We start from the raw sequence: 16,078 nt of genomic DNA on the forward strand, positions 1-16,078 counted from the left end.
AGTATGTGGAATGAAATCCTGTACTGGAAGAGGACTATTAAATCTGAATTTTTGTGTGAATGAGTGGATTAGTCCAAGGGTTACCATCTCTTGAAGCCGTTTTAGAGTTCATCCCAGAGATCCAATTTTGCAACATCATTTCTTTGATCCAGATTTCAGCTAGGAAACCAAATACAACTTAAAACAAGCAAACAAACAAAACAACAACAAAACAACCCTTGTAGAGTACATCCTCTGTTGTAAAGTATTTGATTGTTGTTTCTACACATTCATTCTTGATCATTAATCTGAAAAATTCTGTAGATGAGCTCGCAATTGCGATTTATATCTGTGGAACTGCATATTCTTCAGATGTTTGAATTCAGACTCAGTGAATATGGAGTTTGATTTGACCTCAAACATTTATTTAGCAATATGCAAGAGAACATTAATAGAAGAATTAAAGCAAAATCACTGAGTCTTCCCAGTAAAATGACACAAACTGAAACAGGAGACGCTGTTTAAGCATCAAAACCTGCCTGGATGTGATCCTGGGCAGCCTGTGCTAGGTGTCCCTGCTTGAGCAGGGGTTCGACCAAATGACCACTAGAGGTCGCTTCCAACCTTAGCAATTCTGTGAAACCACTCTTAATTATCATGTAAGCCAGGTACATTTATCTTAATGCTACGTGTGGACAAGAAACTGTTCATCAATATCATAATTATTTTCCACGTTACCTTAATCTTTTGTTTTGCAGGGCATTAATAAATATCTACAAGGTGCAGCCTATGCCTGCAATTCAGAAGGTTGGAATTAGTTTGTTTTTCATAGTAGTGGAATATGTGTGTGATGAAACTCAACGCAATCCTCCCACGAGGCAGTTCTTCACTTCATGCATTGAGATTCTCGGCCAAGTAAGTTTATTCTCTAGCATTGCATGCGTTAGCACTTACCCCAGTTGTCTGCTGATATTGAGGTCTTAAAATCTTTAGAAAGTCTGAAAATTAGCTTTTAAGCTTCTATCCCATTCTTGTCTTCAGCTAATTGTATAATACATGCAGTATATAGGAGAGTTTAAGCTTGCATATGAGCAAAATTACAACTGTTGCTCTGAAGTGCTTGCTGAACACTGAAATACTCTGTGTGTATCAAGTGCTGAAGAAGGCTGGATTTTTAGGGTATTGTTTAAAGTCCAGTGCAGTATATAAAAAGTTGTTTTGGCATATATTTCTTTATTATTGATGACTTCCTAGCTTACACGTGTCTTGTCAACCTCTGTGTTTTGACACCTCTCTTCTGAAGCCTTGCAATATCCTTTGTGTAATGAGTTGGCCAGAATGTTTCTGGTAGAAAAAATATGAACTCCTTGTTCACAGTAGCGATCATATTACATGGATGCTCTGAGGAAAAATCAGTAGATTTTTCCTATGTGTTCAGGTGTTTATTTGGATCTATTAGATGCAGGTTTCCCTGTACCCAGCTGTCCTGAAGTCCTGTCCCAGTCTGACAGCTGGGGTGCAGAAAGCTTTCCATAGTCATAGTTCTGATTAAATTTTCACTAGTATCAGACAGGGCTACTGAAGTCTGGCTTCACTTTCTGTTCTGTTTTTTGTTAGCCAGAAAAATTGGATTTTGGGGTATTTCTATGTGATGTGTGCGGTCACAAGTGCTGTTCTTCAGTGTGCTAGGGAAACTGCTTAGTTTACAATAATATTTGTGGAACAGCAGTGTTTATTTGAAGCTGGTCTCATACAGTCTGCCTTTTTTGCTTTTTGGAAAGCTTTAAAAACAAAACAAATGCATTTGTGCTTATCTCAACAAAAAGTTTCAAAGTGCTTTTTTTTCCCCATAGACTCACACTGGACCACTTTTCTCATTATTACTGATTTCCTCAGGTGTTCATCAGTGGGACCAAGTCAGAGTGCAAGCGTCTCCTCCAGACGATCCTGCAGAATCGAAGGCTCTGTACACTTCTTTCTCCTTACTTCACTCCTGTTGCTTCTCCTGATGAATTTGTGACTTTATATGAAAAAGTCGTGGCCTTTCTGAGTGAGGATAACAGTGATGTTGTCTTCATGCTGTTGACAAAGGTAAAATACTCACAAATACTTTCTGTTCTGTGGGTTCCCTATGTGGATGTTATTTCCCTTTAATGACTGCACCTTTAAGCTATGGAAGAAAGATACAAACCTCAAACTGCAAAATAACAGTGACAGGTTTTATTAATCAATGTTGCTCATACTAAATGCTGTTTGTTATCTTTAAGCTGAAGAGGAACTAGAGGGAAAATCAAATGGGAAGCTTGAATTACCATTTCCCACATAGTATCAGTGTGTGCTTACTAGGGCTTCCTCTTAGTACACTCTTATTCTTAAGTTGAAGTCAAAGCAGGTTATTTATGAGTCTTTATGATTTTCTGCCTGATATCTCTGTGGAGACCTTCATCGAAACAGTGAATATCAACTACTTTAAAAACAAGTTATCAAAAACAGGAACAGTGACTGAATCTTCCACCTCTGTTAGCTGTGAATGAAAAGAGTGCTACAAATGTAATCTTTAAATGCATAGGATTAAGTAAGAGCAAGCCATTTGCACATATCTTGTATCAGGGCTGCATGATATTGTGTATCTGTGGAGAAATGACTGCTACACTTAGACCTTGACGATGTTCTAATTCTCTGCATTAGTTACTCAGGGACTGGGCTTGATAGCTGTGAATAGCAGGTGGTCTGGTTTGGGCATGACTCTGAACTGTTGTTAGTGGCAAAAATCAGCGCTGTCCCTGCTGCACTTTTTCTGAACAGATGGCCTGGAGGCTACAAAAGCTTTGCATCTCCATATGAAAATCTAGGGGCTACAGAGGCTCCCCTAGTCTAATGCATTTGAGTGTTTGGTGGTGGTACTGAAATACAGAAGCTCACGTGCATTTGTATGAATTAGAGAACCTCTGATAAAAATTATTTTGTACATTTAGGGACTTCTGTAATGTGCTGAATCATAACCTTTAGAGAGAATTACATTGGTTTTGAGCTAGGCTTAGTGAGATGATGATGATGATTATTTTAGGTTTTACTTAAGTACACAAAATCTTAGGGAGGCATTTTCCCTTGACAGTTTCTCCCTTCTCCTGAAGGTGTTGTGGCCATTAAAGCTTCTGCTTACAAATGCTTCCTGTCCTTTGTTCTAGTTTGACCTTACGCAATGGTTAAGTGTTACTAAGCCACCCCTATCTGAACGTACCAGGCTTCTGGAATCTATTCACTTGGCTCTCAATGCATGCGGCCTTGAACCTGAGGAAGATATTTTGATGCCGTTTAATATCTTCTGCAAACATTGGACTAACCTTCTCCAGTATCAGTTTCCTGATCACTATAGTGATTTTCTAAGGTTGTTCGTGCAAAGTGAGTATCTGAATTGATACATACTAGACCTCTTGTACAGCGCTATTCTGGCTAAAAAACATGAAGTTGATGCAGTAGTGTTAGACAGTAACAAATATAGAATGATCTAAACTTCTTTGTCTCCTGAGAAGAGAGCATGTAGGAGCCAAATGGGAACGTGAAATTACTTTTGCTATGGAATTAGAGACTGCTCAACCTTAAACCTGGAGCTTTCAAACTCGTGCCTGAACTATGTATTTTTTTTAATGTGGTAGGAAGCTCTAATTTCAACCTTTTCTGACTTAAAATGAGAATAGGTTTAATATCCTTCAGATTTTTCACAAATGTATTCCCTTCTCTTCCTCCTAAGGCTCTTCAGAGCAGCTTCTAAGCCCTGAATGTTGGAAGGCATCGCTTAAAGCTTTGGGATGTGGTTCATCCGTGACTGAACAGGGAAGCTTCAAGAAAAACGATTGTACTGAAAGTTCTGTACTGCGGGAGTCTGTGGAAATTCTCCTCTCTGAAGAACAGGTGGATGCCTTTCTGGTTGATTTGCTGTGTTCTGCAGCTGAAACACATGCCCACCAGTGACAAATAACACTGCTGTACAGTCTTTCTTTATCTGATTGATAGTTTCTTTCTTCAGGTTAGAGAGACAATAGAATGGCTTTCCAGCTCTTTCTGCAAACTCCGACTGGCTTCAGTGGACTTCAGGACCTTTGGCCTGTTTTCAAAATGGAGTACTTATGTGGCTGAAATGAATACATTTCTGGAGTACCTTGTCAAACGGCTCATTGAAACTGAAGTTGTCAATTTAGCCCACGAGCATGTTGGCAGTAACAAAGTTTTAGCAGGTAATGTGTCTTATAAGCAAATGACTTCAACTGAGCACTTAATTTCTCCCGTTAAAGACCATTTCATAGAAACATAGAATGGTTTGGGTTGAGCAACTTTAATTTGCTCTGTATTTATTTAATGATGATAGTGTTAAAAAATATACAAGTTATTATAGGTGTCTACTCTGTGTCCATGTTGAGCTTCCTCCTTTTTTATATTTGTTACTGGAGGCTTGTTTACATTAACCAATCCAGACTTTGCTTTTGAATTATTTTATGGAGAGATTGTACTTTCTTCAAAGAAATATGGTCTTTTGCACTGAGAACAGGTTTGGGAACAAGGGACTACTGAATTTCGTCATGGCATAATTTTAATTTAATTTAAGCAACTTTTGTATATGAAGCTTTAAAGTCTGAATAATCATTACACCTGCAGTCTGAAAGATGTGCTAAGGTAGTATTAATAAAACATCTAAATACGAAATGATCAGGATTGTTGTTAAAACAATCATGTTATTAGTCAAAGATACAAACAAGCATATTGAGGTCAACATTCTATTTGACCCTGAAGAACTGATTTAAAGTTGAACTAAGCAGAGATTTAATCCCAGTTCAGAAAATTAACTGTCTCAGTGTTGCTAGTTTGAGATGTCAACTTCTTCACTTTGTTTTCTTCTAGCATTGCAGTCCTTGTATTCAGTCATTGCTGGACTCTTTAAACCATGGATACTGGTCTTAGACAAGGAAGATGCAAGGTATACATTGCATTTCAAAATGTTTTTTTTGTTAAAGAAAGAACATTAGTCCTGTGAGATGTCTCTTATGTGATTTCTTTTCTAACTCATAATTGTATTGTGACTTTCCATTTAAATAGCTGTTACGTGTGTGTCATATTGTTAACAATTATGCAACTAATTCATCAGTTCCCTAGATACATTTTACAAGACCTTGGTTGAATAACTGTCTTAGGTACAAAATTAATGCCACACACACTTGTCAGGAAGCAGAGATGAGAAAAATATGGATTGCTGTTAGATCTGAAGACACACTCAAATTTGAGTGTATTTTTTTAACTTAATACCACCAGTCCATATGAACAAAACGTACTAATACAACCTCAAATGGCAGTGCTGTGTAAACAAACCTTGGGCAAATCAGTCCTACGATGATCTATTATGCTGTGTACTTCTGTTTTCACATGAAGGGTTATTCTGTAGTGTTACGCACTTAAATTTGACTTTCTTCTGAAGCCAGAAGCTTTTTGAGCTCTGAGCACATCTCCAGTATTTAATTAGAACGTTGACTGCTGGTGGTGTGTGCCATCATTTGGAAATAAATTTGGAAATTAATTCAGTTATAAAATACTAAACAAGTAATCTCTGCTTATTAAATGGTATCATGGATCTTCACTGTGACATTAACATATGCACCTGTTTTAAAGAAGAACAAGCCTAGAGAGTTTTGTTTGAGTGAAAGGACTGTTGATACCTGTACTATACTGAGCTTCAGAGTATTTAAATCTACTTGTTTATGATACCTATTAACACAGCACTGAAATTTTTGTTGTTTCACTCCTGCTTCTTTTAAGTAACCAGCCCTGCTACCCTTGGTTAGAGAGTGACACTCCTGTAGCATCCAGCGTGGTCCGTTTGTTTACAGATTGCATCAAGCTTTTGCATGAGAGCTTTAAAGGTAGGTGAGGTCGATGTTGTCTTAATGTCATGGCACTTTCTGTTCTATCAGATCAAAAAAGATTTTTCTGTTAAGACATGGGATGTGAGGAGATTTTGTTTGTTACGAACTTTTAGCTAAGATGATCACTGTAGTGGTACCATTAGCATGTATATTCTTTCATCCTTAAAATACAGCTTTTTTTTTCTTGGCAAAGGCAGAGAATGTGGTTAATTAACCGTATCATCTGATAGATATGCATTTATGTGGATTAAAGTGAAACAAAAGCTCTCATGAAAAGTGCATGACTTCACTCCAGGTCTTGATTCCTGTACAAAATACACAGTAGCAACATGTCAGGATGATCAGTGTGTGTTTCTCAGCAGCTAGTCTTGGTGTAATTTAATCTCCACATCCAATCATTTTGAACCAATATTTAGCATTGCTTATTATGTCTAATGTGTACCTGGACATAACAATGGAAGAAATTAATTTCACAAATGCCTCAACTTTTAGTGATGGGCTGGATTCAAGCTTAGTTGTAGAAATAAATGCATAAAATAACATCAGGCATTTGATAAGCTTCCAGACTTGTGAGATTAAATAAAAAAAAAAATCTCACGCAAAACCACAAGTGTAAAAATGGTGAAGTTCTACATGGAAGCAGTATTCTATAACTTCAGATTACTGGCCAGCAGCTGCTCAAAAGAATGAGTAAGGGAAATTGCAAGCTACCTGACTTGTCAATTTAGGACATGTCATTTAGGACAATGTCAAATAAGGAAGGAACAAGCAACAACAGAAAATACAAAACAAACATGAAAAACTTAAATGTGTTTTTTTTTTTTTTTCATGCATGGACTTTGGTGTAACTTGTGCTTATGGTTTTTCACCTTCAAAGTTGGATCGTGCTTCTTAACTTTTTCTGTTGTTAATTAGACTATTTCCTTTGGATCTAGATAAGCTGTTGCCAAGCCACCATGGGGCTCTCTGGTTACATCTAATGCATTACTGTGAATGCTGCACGGCCCCCAAAATGCCGGAGTTTATTCTCTATACTTTCCATACTGAGTTCAAAAAGCTTCCATGGAAGGAAATGCATCCAGACCAGATGCTTATGGAGGAGTTCTTTAAAGTGAGTACGTACATAGCATCAGTTGAATTAAGTTCCTAAACTGTGTTCCACTTGGAAATAACTGGAGAGCTTGATACAGTTCTTTAAGAAGTAAGCTTTTAAAGTTTATTGTAGCATTCACAGCTACTCACTTTGTGTTTCATGATATTTATGAAGGGGTGCTATTGAGTTTTATACAAGGATGTGGGGAGCTGTAAAGCTGGCAGTCTTTGTAATCTGTCACTGCTGTGCTTGATATATAGGAAGCTTGTATTTTACTGTGGTCATGTTCTTCTTTCCAAGTCATCTAAGACAACATAAAGTTGTGGCAAGGTGGGTAAGTGCTGCAGGACTTACTACTTACCTGTTTGGGATAGGTTCTTCATGCAATTCTAAATGGGCTCAGAACTTCTCAGTTTTCCTTACAGTGAAGAGAAGTTACAATCATGCAGTTAAGTTTATACCAGATTCCTTATTTTGCCATAGTTTGTATGCTGTGCTGGTTGTTTCAGAGACTTAGAAAGCTATGTGTGCAGCTCTCCTGGCAGGGAGTAAAGTGATATGGAACTGGTGTCTGTCTGCTCCCCTGATCTAAAATGCTGCCGTGGTTTTATGGTTGGATAAGGAGCTAAGAAGTGCAAGTGTACTTAAATCTTACGCTGCTCTATGTGGCTCTTTTTTTTTCTTTTTCCTAGGTTGAAAGAGGCAGCCCCAAGAGTTGTTTCTTGTTCCTGGGTTATGTTTTATGTGAAATAAACTGGGTCAGTGTCCTCTCTGATGCCTGGAGTCCCAACCCGAACCCTCAGACCCACAACATGATTGTCTGTTTGCTGTATATGATGGTCCTGTTGGCAAAGGAGGAACAACTTATAGGCAAAGAGGTAATTTTTGAAAAGGCTTGTACCTGTCTGTCTTTGAAGAATAATAATCCATGGCTGAAAAGGAGACAGGCTGTGACCTCTTCCTTATTTACGGAATTATTAACTCAGAAGTGTTTACTGCCTAGGTAAACTACCCCAAGCTATAAGTAGGTTAGACTAAATCCATATGTGAGACATTGTGTATAAGCTGCGTGAAAAAAGGAAGTTCTGCCGTTTGTTTTGAGAAGTTTCTGTAGGAGCTGTGATCCAGTAATGCCACAAAGAGTAAACAAATGCATACAGATAGTTTCCTGGAGTTACAAAATGACTCTTTGGATTTTGGAAAGAACAAATATATATATATATATTATTTTTTTTTTTAAAAAAAAGAAGTTATGTAAAACTACTGTACTACTGTTTTCCTTTCCATAGTTAAGCATGGGTTGCTGGATAGTACATCTTGCCTTTTAATGTGATCTTTAATTAAAATGCCTCCTTCCTTCTCTCTTTCCTAGCTTTATAAAGCCTTAGGTATACACACATAGGAAATGGAAGTAGCACTGGCAAGAATTTATGTATTTGCCTATACAGAATGGGCATATATATGTGTACAAAATTATATATATTTTAATGTGAAGCATTTTCTGAAAGGCTGAGTGGGAATGGGTGTCTTGTGTCAGTCTGTTTTGATTCAGGCAGTCTGTTGAAGTAAGTGCAGGAGCAGCTTTGTGTGGCATCCACGCCTGTAGCACTTGCAGTGCTGTGGGTTAGGAGACTGAAACGTGTTTACTCTGCCATGGCCAGTTAAGTCAACCTGAGCTTTGGTTTACTTAGTTTTCAGAGCAGCACACAAAAATGTCTGGAGGGGGTGGTAAAGAATCTTTAACTTTTAAAAAAACTTAGCTCTGTATCTTACTGTGCTCTCCAGCTTGTCACTATCTGCTTCTGATGCATTATTGGGTAGAGATTACTTCAGAGAGTTTGTTTGGCTGTCAGCAAAATTTCAGTATTTACTCAATCTATAGGTTGCAGAAATTTAATGCTTTTTGGTATCCAGGTGGTGCTTTTTTGTATTGCAGACGTGGAAGAACCCTTGAGAAGAAGATGGCAGTAGCTAAGGCTAGAGTCTCTGCTGCTTTTTGACAGATGTTTGTCTGCATACTTGCACTGGCTGTGTCAGTTGTGGACACTAGGTTGCTGTACTTTTATTTTTTATTTTTTTTTTTTTAAAAAAACAGGAAACTCCTTTTTTTTTTTTTCTTAAGGAATAAGCTATTGAGGAGGTCCCCAAGTTATCAGATGATTCACTGAATGGAAAATCAAATGACCTGGCTTCTGTCCCTGGTCCTGCTGTGAACTCTGTACTTTTTTTGTCTTTTTTTTTTTTTTTTTGAAAAACAAACCCTGAAGAAGCTTTAGCTTGCAGGTTTTCCGTTTCTTTCTAATTGTATTTACGTGTTTATATATTGCATATTAATGGCTCTCTGACTGCAGTGATTGGTTACAGCTGCTACAGCAGTCTAAATACTGTTACATGAATGCTGGAGGTATCATATATGTGCTACTTGAATAAGAAGTTGCTTTTCAGCCTGCTCTCAGTAAACATCTATTTCTGGGGGATTTTTGCTTTGTCTACTTGAATTTTGGCATCTGAGCTTACTTCTATTATTGTGTATTCTGTAATTGTTCTTGGGTATTCTGAATATTTAATTTAAAACAGACCAGAAAGCGGAGCTTAGGCTTATGTCTTTACATCTTCAGGAATCACCACTCATAAATCTTCTCGGACAGACCAGCTCCCTTCCTTGGCAACTCGTGGGCATTTCTTCTTACCAAAGCATCATCAGCTATTGTAACAGCCACTACCCTCCCTCTGTCATCCTTGCGAAGGATGCTGCAGCTGCACTGATAGTGAAGCTCCTGAAAATCTCAGCAGGCTTTGGCACATCTTCGGATAGTCACATCCACCTTGTAAGTTCAATTGGTTTTGCATTGTCTCTAAGCTGTTCCTGTCATTTGCAATGTTCTTTTGTATATTATATGTAGAGTGTGGAGTGAACTGTAGGTGTGATTGCTTTTTTCTAAATTGTTCTAATTTTGGTTAACAGGATGCAACGCTGAAGTGCCAAGCATACATTCGTCAGGTGGTTCAATTTCTCAGCACCTTGGAACAAAGCGGAAAGATAACTCTTGCAGTTTTAGAACAAGAAATGTCCAAGTTGTTAGATGATATAGTCATCTTTAATCCTCCAGGTTTGTGTTAAAGTAGTGCAAATTACTTCAAAGCTGTCAAGATCCTTTATTCTAACACATGGTTTTTTGAACTTCTGTGACTGTAATTACTTGCCTTACCATAACATCTCTGTTAAGTTCAGGTCATGGTGTTTTGGGGTGTGTGTGATAAATGAGCATAAAGCAAAAATAGGATTGTTACCCTCAAAGAACTGTTAAGAGTGATAGTATCAACAGAAAAAAATGGGTTATGTTGTAAGTAAAACTGGCTAATATAGGGGATTTTGTGTGGGGCGGCTGTTCTTTGCTGTCTAGTTTTTGAATCTCTTTATTTGACACTGCCTTTTCTTTAAAAAAAAAAAAAAGTAAAGATGGCACAAATACACGCCCTGAGGGATGGCATTTTAAGAATGGATTCTAAAACATTTCACAATCAGGATAACTTGCAGTATGGAAGCAGGGAAATTACATTGGTGTACAATGGTAGTGTGGTGTGTCTGCATCCACAGCATCCGTATTGATCCCAGGTTTTAGTACCAGTACCACTCTGACCTTCCATTGTCGAAACAGAATTTCAGGTCACATCAGCTGACTGACTGCATCACACTGACATACTTTGTTGGTAATTATGTCTCTATGACCTCCACACAGTGTGCCAACAGAAGTTAACAGTAACTATCAAAAAATTTGTGACATTGATGACCATTTTTCAGGTTTTGTATCGCTCTTGGGGAAGCTCTTTAGGGCAGCCCCAGAATCAGAAAAATTCTTTGTGACTTGCAATAAAATGAGGACTTGCCTGTCACTGCTGACACTCCTAATAGGTGAGAAATTTTGGAGGCAGAAGCCTGTGTTATGAGAGGAGCAGCTCTGGTTCATGAACTGCTGTGCAAGTTTGTATGTTATGTGGCTGAAGGAGAGAATGCTCCCTGGTGCTCACAAAGCTCAAGCAGGCTGCAGAGTGCAGTAGGATCAGTGATGCAGGGTGGCAGGAAAGCGGTGGTGTAAGTCAGATCTGGTGTCTGTTAGATTTGGAGGGGGCAGGGGAAGGGTTCTGGAGCACTGTCCTGACAGCAGCTGGAGAAGGGAAAGCTGGGCTTGTTACAAGGGCAGTGCCCAAGGAAGTTGGCAGGGCCTGGTGTTTGATGCCTGCAGTTTGTGGAGTAGGAGCGGGCTGTAAAACTAGTAGTCACCTTAGGCAAGTCAGTTAACCTCCTGGCATCATCATTTTCAGTCCATCTGTGATAGGAGGTGTTTACCTTTTGGGAGAGCTGTGCAGACAGATGATTTGGAAGGCTTATTTGTTTCTTAATAGGTAGGTTAAGACAGAATTCCTTTGTTTGAAAGGGGTCTCTGCAGGCCTGTAGCCTTTCCAAAACAAGAGGTGAAGTTAAATCAGGTTGTTTAGGGCCTTGTCTGGTCAGCTTCTAAATATCTGCAAATGTGGAGGTCTCAGTCCTTTTGGCAGTGTTTTTCCAGTGATTAATCCCACTTTGTGCATAACTCTTCATCATATCTGTTTTTTATAAGCTTTTCTTTTACTAAAATGCCTGATGTTGATTGGAAACTTTCATTTATAACAATGGTGACTTTTCACAAAATAAAGCCTATTATTCACTTCAGCTTTTAAGAGCTAAGATCAGGAGAAGTTTGTGTTTTGAGGGTAGTGTTTCAAGTGGCTCTTGATAGCATGTTCAGGCAATTACAAGAGATGGTTTCAAAACAATGCTCTGGGGTTGAATGCAGCAATTAGCAGGAAATCTAGACTCCTGGAAAGTGCAAAAGGGGATTGCAACATTTCAAGGCTCATCTTGATTATATTTCCAATTGAATCACTTCAGTCTGTACTTCAAATTGTGCTTTACTCAAGTTTTCTTTGGCGATTATAAATGTGTTTTATCATTCATATTATTTGCCCATAGCCCTGGTAAAAGACTGTAAATGAAAAATGGGCTCCGATTACTCTGTGTTTAATAAATATTATGAATTAACTTACCAAGGGGAGAGACTGCAAGGAATGAGTGTCGTTGTAGCTTCATACATACAGATAAGGAAATTAGGTGTCTAATGAGCAAGAGACCTCTCCCAGTATTTACAGCAAGTGTTCAGTGATGAAGCTGAATTCAAGTCACTTAGGTTCTGGTATGTAATTACTGAAATAATTCTTTTACTTCTGTCCTCTAGATATGGATCTGCAAACACGTCACATGGCCCTCAGTAGTCTCTTTACAGAAACACTGATGATGATGAACAATTCCAGTGTTACAACAGCTGAGTCGCTGCGGGGCAGTTTACGGAAGTGGATCGACAGTAAAGTGCACGGGTTGCTTGCCATGCCCCTCCTCACGGCTGCCTGTCAGAGCCTGGCCTCTGTGCGACACATGGCAGAGACAACAGAGGCTTGTATCACCTCTTACTTCAGTGGAGGTAGGAACACGTCTTATGAAAACATTGATCGGTCTTTGGGTGCCCACGAGGCATGAATCACCTGGAATCCTAATAGCTTCGCGCTGCCCAGTACTGGGACTGGGTCTTACTCTGGTTTTCACAATCAGGTCTCCATTCTTTGTATTCGATGTGTCCCAAGTGTCACGTATGTATGTGCAGTACTACGTGGTTTGGGATGTAACTGCTCTAATTGTGTATTTTCTTAAGAAGTGTATGTGACTCTGTCAAGACCCACTTGCTGTGTCTAATGGTTGTTATTTTTCCAGCTAAAGGGGAGGATAGTTTTTGGATCTTTTTTACAAAAAAAAAAATGTCATCCAAAGGGAACGAAACAGATGCTTTTGTCCATTCTGCAGGCTAATACAGGGAAAATAAATTGTGGTAAAAAACACTAGTTTTTTTTTCTGTTTACATAACTCAGCATGTAGTTCCACAAGGGTTTTTTTCTTTCTGTCATCAGATTTCATTACATCTAACAGAAATATTTATAATGCTATTGGCTAAAATCATAGAATTTAATCCTGACTTAATACTGAGAGAATGTTTTTTTGCCTTGACCTCCAGGGGGTGCTCTGTGATTGGAGTTTTTCTTGCCATCAGTTGAATGTCAAACTAATAACCTGGAAAAAAGCTAAAATTGCCTGAGTTCTTTAAATTAAAGTAACACAGTAAAGTGACTTCAGTTTTTAGGTTTTGTCAAATGCTGCTTACTCAGATGCTTTCGTTTTCTTTATAGATTTTCCTCACCACCAGGAGTTAGGCTGGGGCCCTATACTTGCATCCCTCCAAGTTCCTGAGCTAACTATGGAAGAATTCCTGCAGGAGTGTTTGTCTTTAGGAAGCTACTTGACCCTGTATGTCTACCTGCTGCAAAGCCTAAATTCTGACCAAACTCTTAGCAATGAAATGAAAATCCTGATAACCATCAGCAAGTGGCTGGAGCAAGTGTATCCAAGGTACGGACCTCAAAGCTTCTCAACATGCACTGACTCTTAAATAAGGCTGTGGTTGCGTAGCCAGTATAATCAGGCTGCAGAGTGAAGTGGCCAGTCCTTCCGTATCCCCTGTCAGTCTGCCCACTCTGGGTGCCAACAACAGAGTCACAAAATGGTCTGGGTTGGTGCGTATTCATGTTTTACCTGGTTGAACACTTCTGTTCAGTTTTGCTTGGCTTCCAGTTGGAGAAGCTTGATTTCAATGGCAGCCTGGAATTTTGCTCAGTTCAAAATATTTCAAGAAAATCCTAGATAACCGGGAGTTCCACTTCCCAGGATGTCCACTAGGTGGGATGAGTTGCATGCTAAATATTCAGTGGAACCCATAAAGCTTGGTAAAAACGTCAGCAGCTCTGAACCAAATATGAACCCAGTGGATCTAGTGGGGTGCCCCAAATTAGAGGCCTGCATTGCTGTAAAACAACGTACTAGGTAGTTGGCTTCTGATGAGAAAGGACAGAGGGCTCTAAATAGCTGTGGGGTTAAAACAATAATACATTAAGGTATATGACAACCGTATATACAGTTGCTGCTGAAATTACTAGGATTTAGCTAATGTGATGAATAGTTTTAATATTAATGTTGATAATGTTTATATTTATGTGAAAGAATGTATTGGGAACATGCACGTTCCCCCTTGTTTCTTGAAATTCAAAGAGTGCTTTGACTGTTATGGGTACTGTTATGGGTACTATATAGTTGTAGTAATCTTATTGCCAAAGTGGAAAGAAGGCAGCAGAGCCACCTTAGAGGGCAAATTACAGCTTGTCCTAACCATCAAAACTGAGGCTGTCTGGGATGGGAAATGACTGGATAAAGTAGCTTGAGGATAGTCTGATGCAGAAAACTCGTGCCAGTGCTATGTGTGGAAAGTCTGAGTTCAAGTTAAACTGAATCTGCAAATTGTTTGGCAAAAGGTTAAAAATACCTCAGGGGAAACTTGACTTTGTGCTTTGCTCAACAAAAGACTTCAGTGTTTCCTTTTTGAGGAGAGTCTAAATTATTGTGGAAGCAATAGCTAGTGCTTCCTATTTTTTTTTTTCTGGTAAATAAAGGAAAGACAGACCCGAAGTACAGCTTCAATCCCTTTATAACAAGATTTAGAAAGATTTAAATCCACTTATGGATGCAATATCTTCCTTGTAGGCTTTAAATCTAAGAATGAAGTGTTGTTCTCTTACAGGCAGTGGAAACCTGCTTGCTGATGTTAGCATCAAGTCTATTACAGTAATGCTTACATCAGTGTAATAAAGGGACATAACAGTTATGCTGGTCTGATGTAGTAAGATTAGCTGACATTAATTTGCTACCTCAATTCTTCATAGGCCTCATGGGGAGAGGCACAAACTTCTTAAACTATGCTTTTGACTTTTGGAATCTATACTTCATTTTATTTTTTCGATCTTAACCTACAGCTCAGCAAAGGAAGAGGCAAAGTTGTTTCTCTGGTGGCATAAAGCTATGCAGTTATCCTTGATTCAGATGGAGCAAGACGATGCCATTCTGATCGAATCTGTCATTCGGACACTGCTGTCCATCCAGGGCAGGCAGAGCCAGCTGGCTGAGGAGAGACTGACTTCTGGAATACTCGGTGCTATTGGGCTAGGCAGGAGGTCTCCTTTGTCACCCAGGTAAGGGTTGGGGGTGTTTGACTGTGGTTAAGAAATGCATGTGAACTTCTGTAAAGTTTATAGTGGAACAGGAAAGAAAGTGCAGTTGGGATTCTGACTTAATGTCTGTTTCTAGTGAAGTTCTGGTTGACATCACAGGAATATTCTATGATCACATGCTTGCTGCATTTTCTATCTGAACCTTCAGTTGCTGGAAAATATTAAGAGAAATTCAAAGATATGTATGCTTGCTTGTTAGTTTTTTCCTTTCTGAAGAGAGACAGTTTGGTTGTTAGGTATCAAAGTGGAGTTCAGCATGGGGGAAAAAAAAGAAAAAAATGTTTACGGAACACCAATTCAGCACAGTACTTCATAAGGAAAAAAGTTGTTTGAGGCCTCCTGGGGTGCCATCCTTTTGAAGTTGCTCTGGAATCTTAATCATGTTCAAGTCAGTTTTTGGTTTGGATGATGTGGATATTTCAATGCTGTAAAATGAAAGAAAGAGCATTTTGGATGTGACCTCAAGGCTGCAGCTAAGCTTAGGTCACATGTAACATTTCATATCTATGGTAGCATGTTATCTGCGAGCATATATGATGATATACTATGAAGTGTATATTACAGTGATACTGCTTTATTAATGCATTGAAAAATGATCTTCTAAAGGCTTTACAATATTTGTCATGTAAGAGGTCTGTCATGGGACAGAACTTCCAGTTTATGTGCTGCTGAGGACTTGCAAATCTGATGTCACCTTTTCTCTGTCCTCTTTTCCTGCTCAAGGTTTCGGGTGGTTGCCCGCAGTTTGTCTGCCTTCCTCCTGGTGCAGATTCCTGCAGAGAGTCAAGTCCGCCTGAAAGCAGGGTCAGAACCAAAGCTGTCGCAGAAAGCCCAGCAGGTAGGGTGTGCCCATCAGTGGCATCTAGAAATGCCCTTTTTCTGTGTTAGCTCA

General features: G+C 39.0%; 1 protein-coding gene across 5 annotated transcripts in view; it reads left to right on the forward strand.

Moving 5' to 3' along the window:
* EPG5 (ectopic P-granules 5 autophagy tethering factor) overlaps nucleotides 1-16,078 on the forward strand; it is a 49,555-nt gene that overhangs the window by 30,930 nt on the left and 2,547 nt on the right. For 4 of the 5 annotated variants that reach the window (XM_082783968.1, XM_082783970.1, XM_082783969.1 and 1 more), the window contains 15 exons: nucleotides 738-894; nucleotides 1,876-2,070; nucleotides 3,168-3,381; nucleotides 3,731-3,891; nucleotides 4,007-4,214; nucleotides 4,876-4,951; nucleotides 5,785-5,888; nucleotides 6,827-7,002; nucleotides 7,677-7,862; nucleotides 9,603-9,812; nucleotides 9,950-10,094; nucleotides 12,258-12,500; nucleotides 13,258-13,477; nucleotides 14,932-15,147; nucleotides 15,910-16,024. In XM_082783968.1, coding sequence (XP_082640094.1) covers nucleotides 738-894; nucleotides 1,876-2,070; nucleotides 3,168-3,381; nucleotides 3,731-3,891; nucleotides 4,007-4,214; nucleotides 4,876-4,951; nucleotides 5,785-5,888; nucleotides 6,827-7,002; nucleotides 7,677-7,862; nucleotides 9,603-9,812; nucleotides 9,950-10,094; nucleotides 12,258-12,500; nucleotides 13,258-13,477; nucleotides 14,932-15,147; nucleotides 15,910-16,024 — 2,626 coding nt within the window. Of the gene's footprint in view, nucleotides 1-737; nucleotides 895-1,875; nucleotides 2,071-3,167; nucleotides 3,382-3,730; nucleotides 3,892-4,006; nucleotides 4,215-4,875; nucleotides 4,952-5,784; nucleotides 5,889-6,826; nucleotides 7,007-7,676; nucleotides 7,863-9,602; nucleotides 9,813-9,949; nucleotides 10,095-12,257; nucleotides 12,501-13,257; nucleotides 13,478-14,931; nucleotides 15,148-15,909; nucleotides 16,025-16,078 lie in introns of those variants that run through there. The other variant, XM_082783972.1, reaches the window with a different exon arrangement.

This window comes from Aythya marila (assembly GCF_965140915.1).
Source record: "Aythya marila genome assembly, chromosome: Z".
Classification (NCBI taxonomy): domain Eukaryota; kingdom Metazoa; phylum Chordata; class Aves; order Anseriformes; family Anatidae; genus Aythya; species Aythya marila.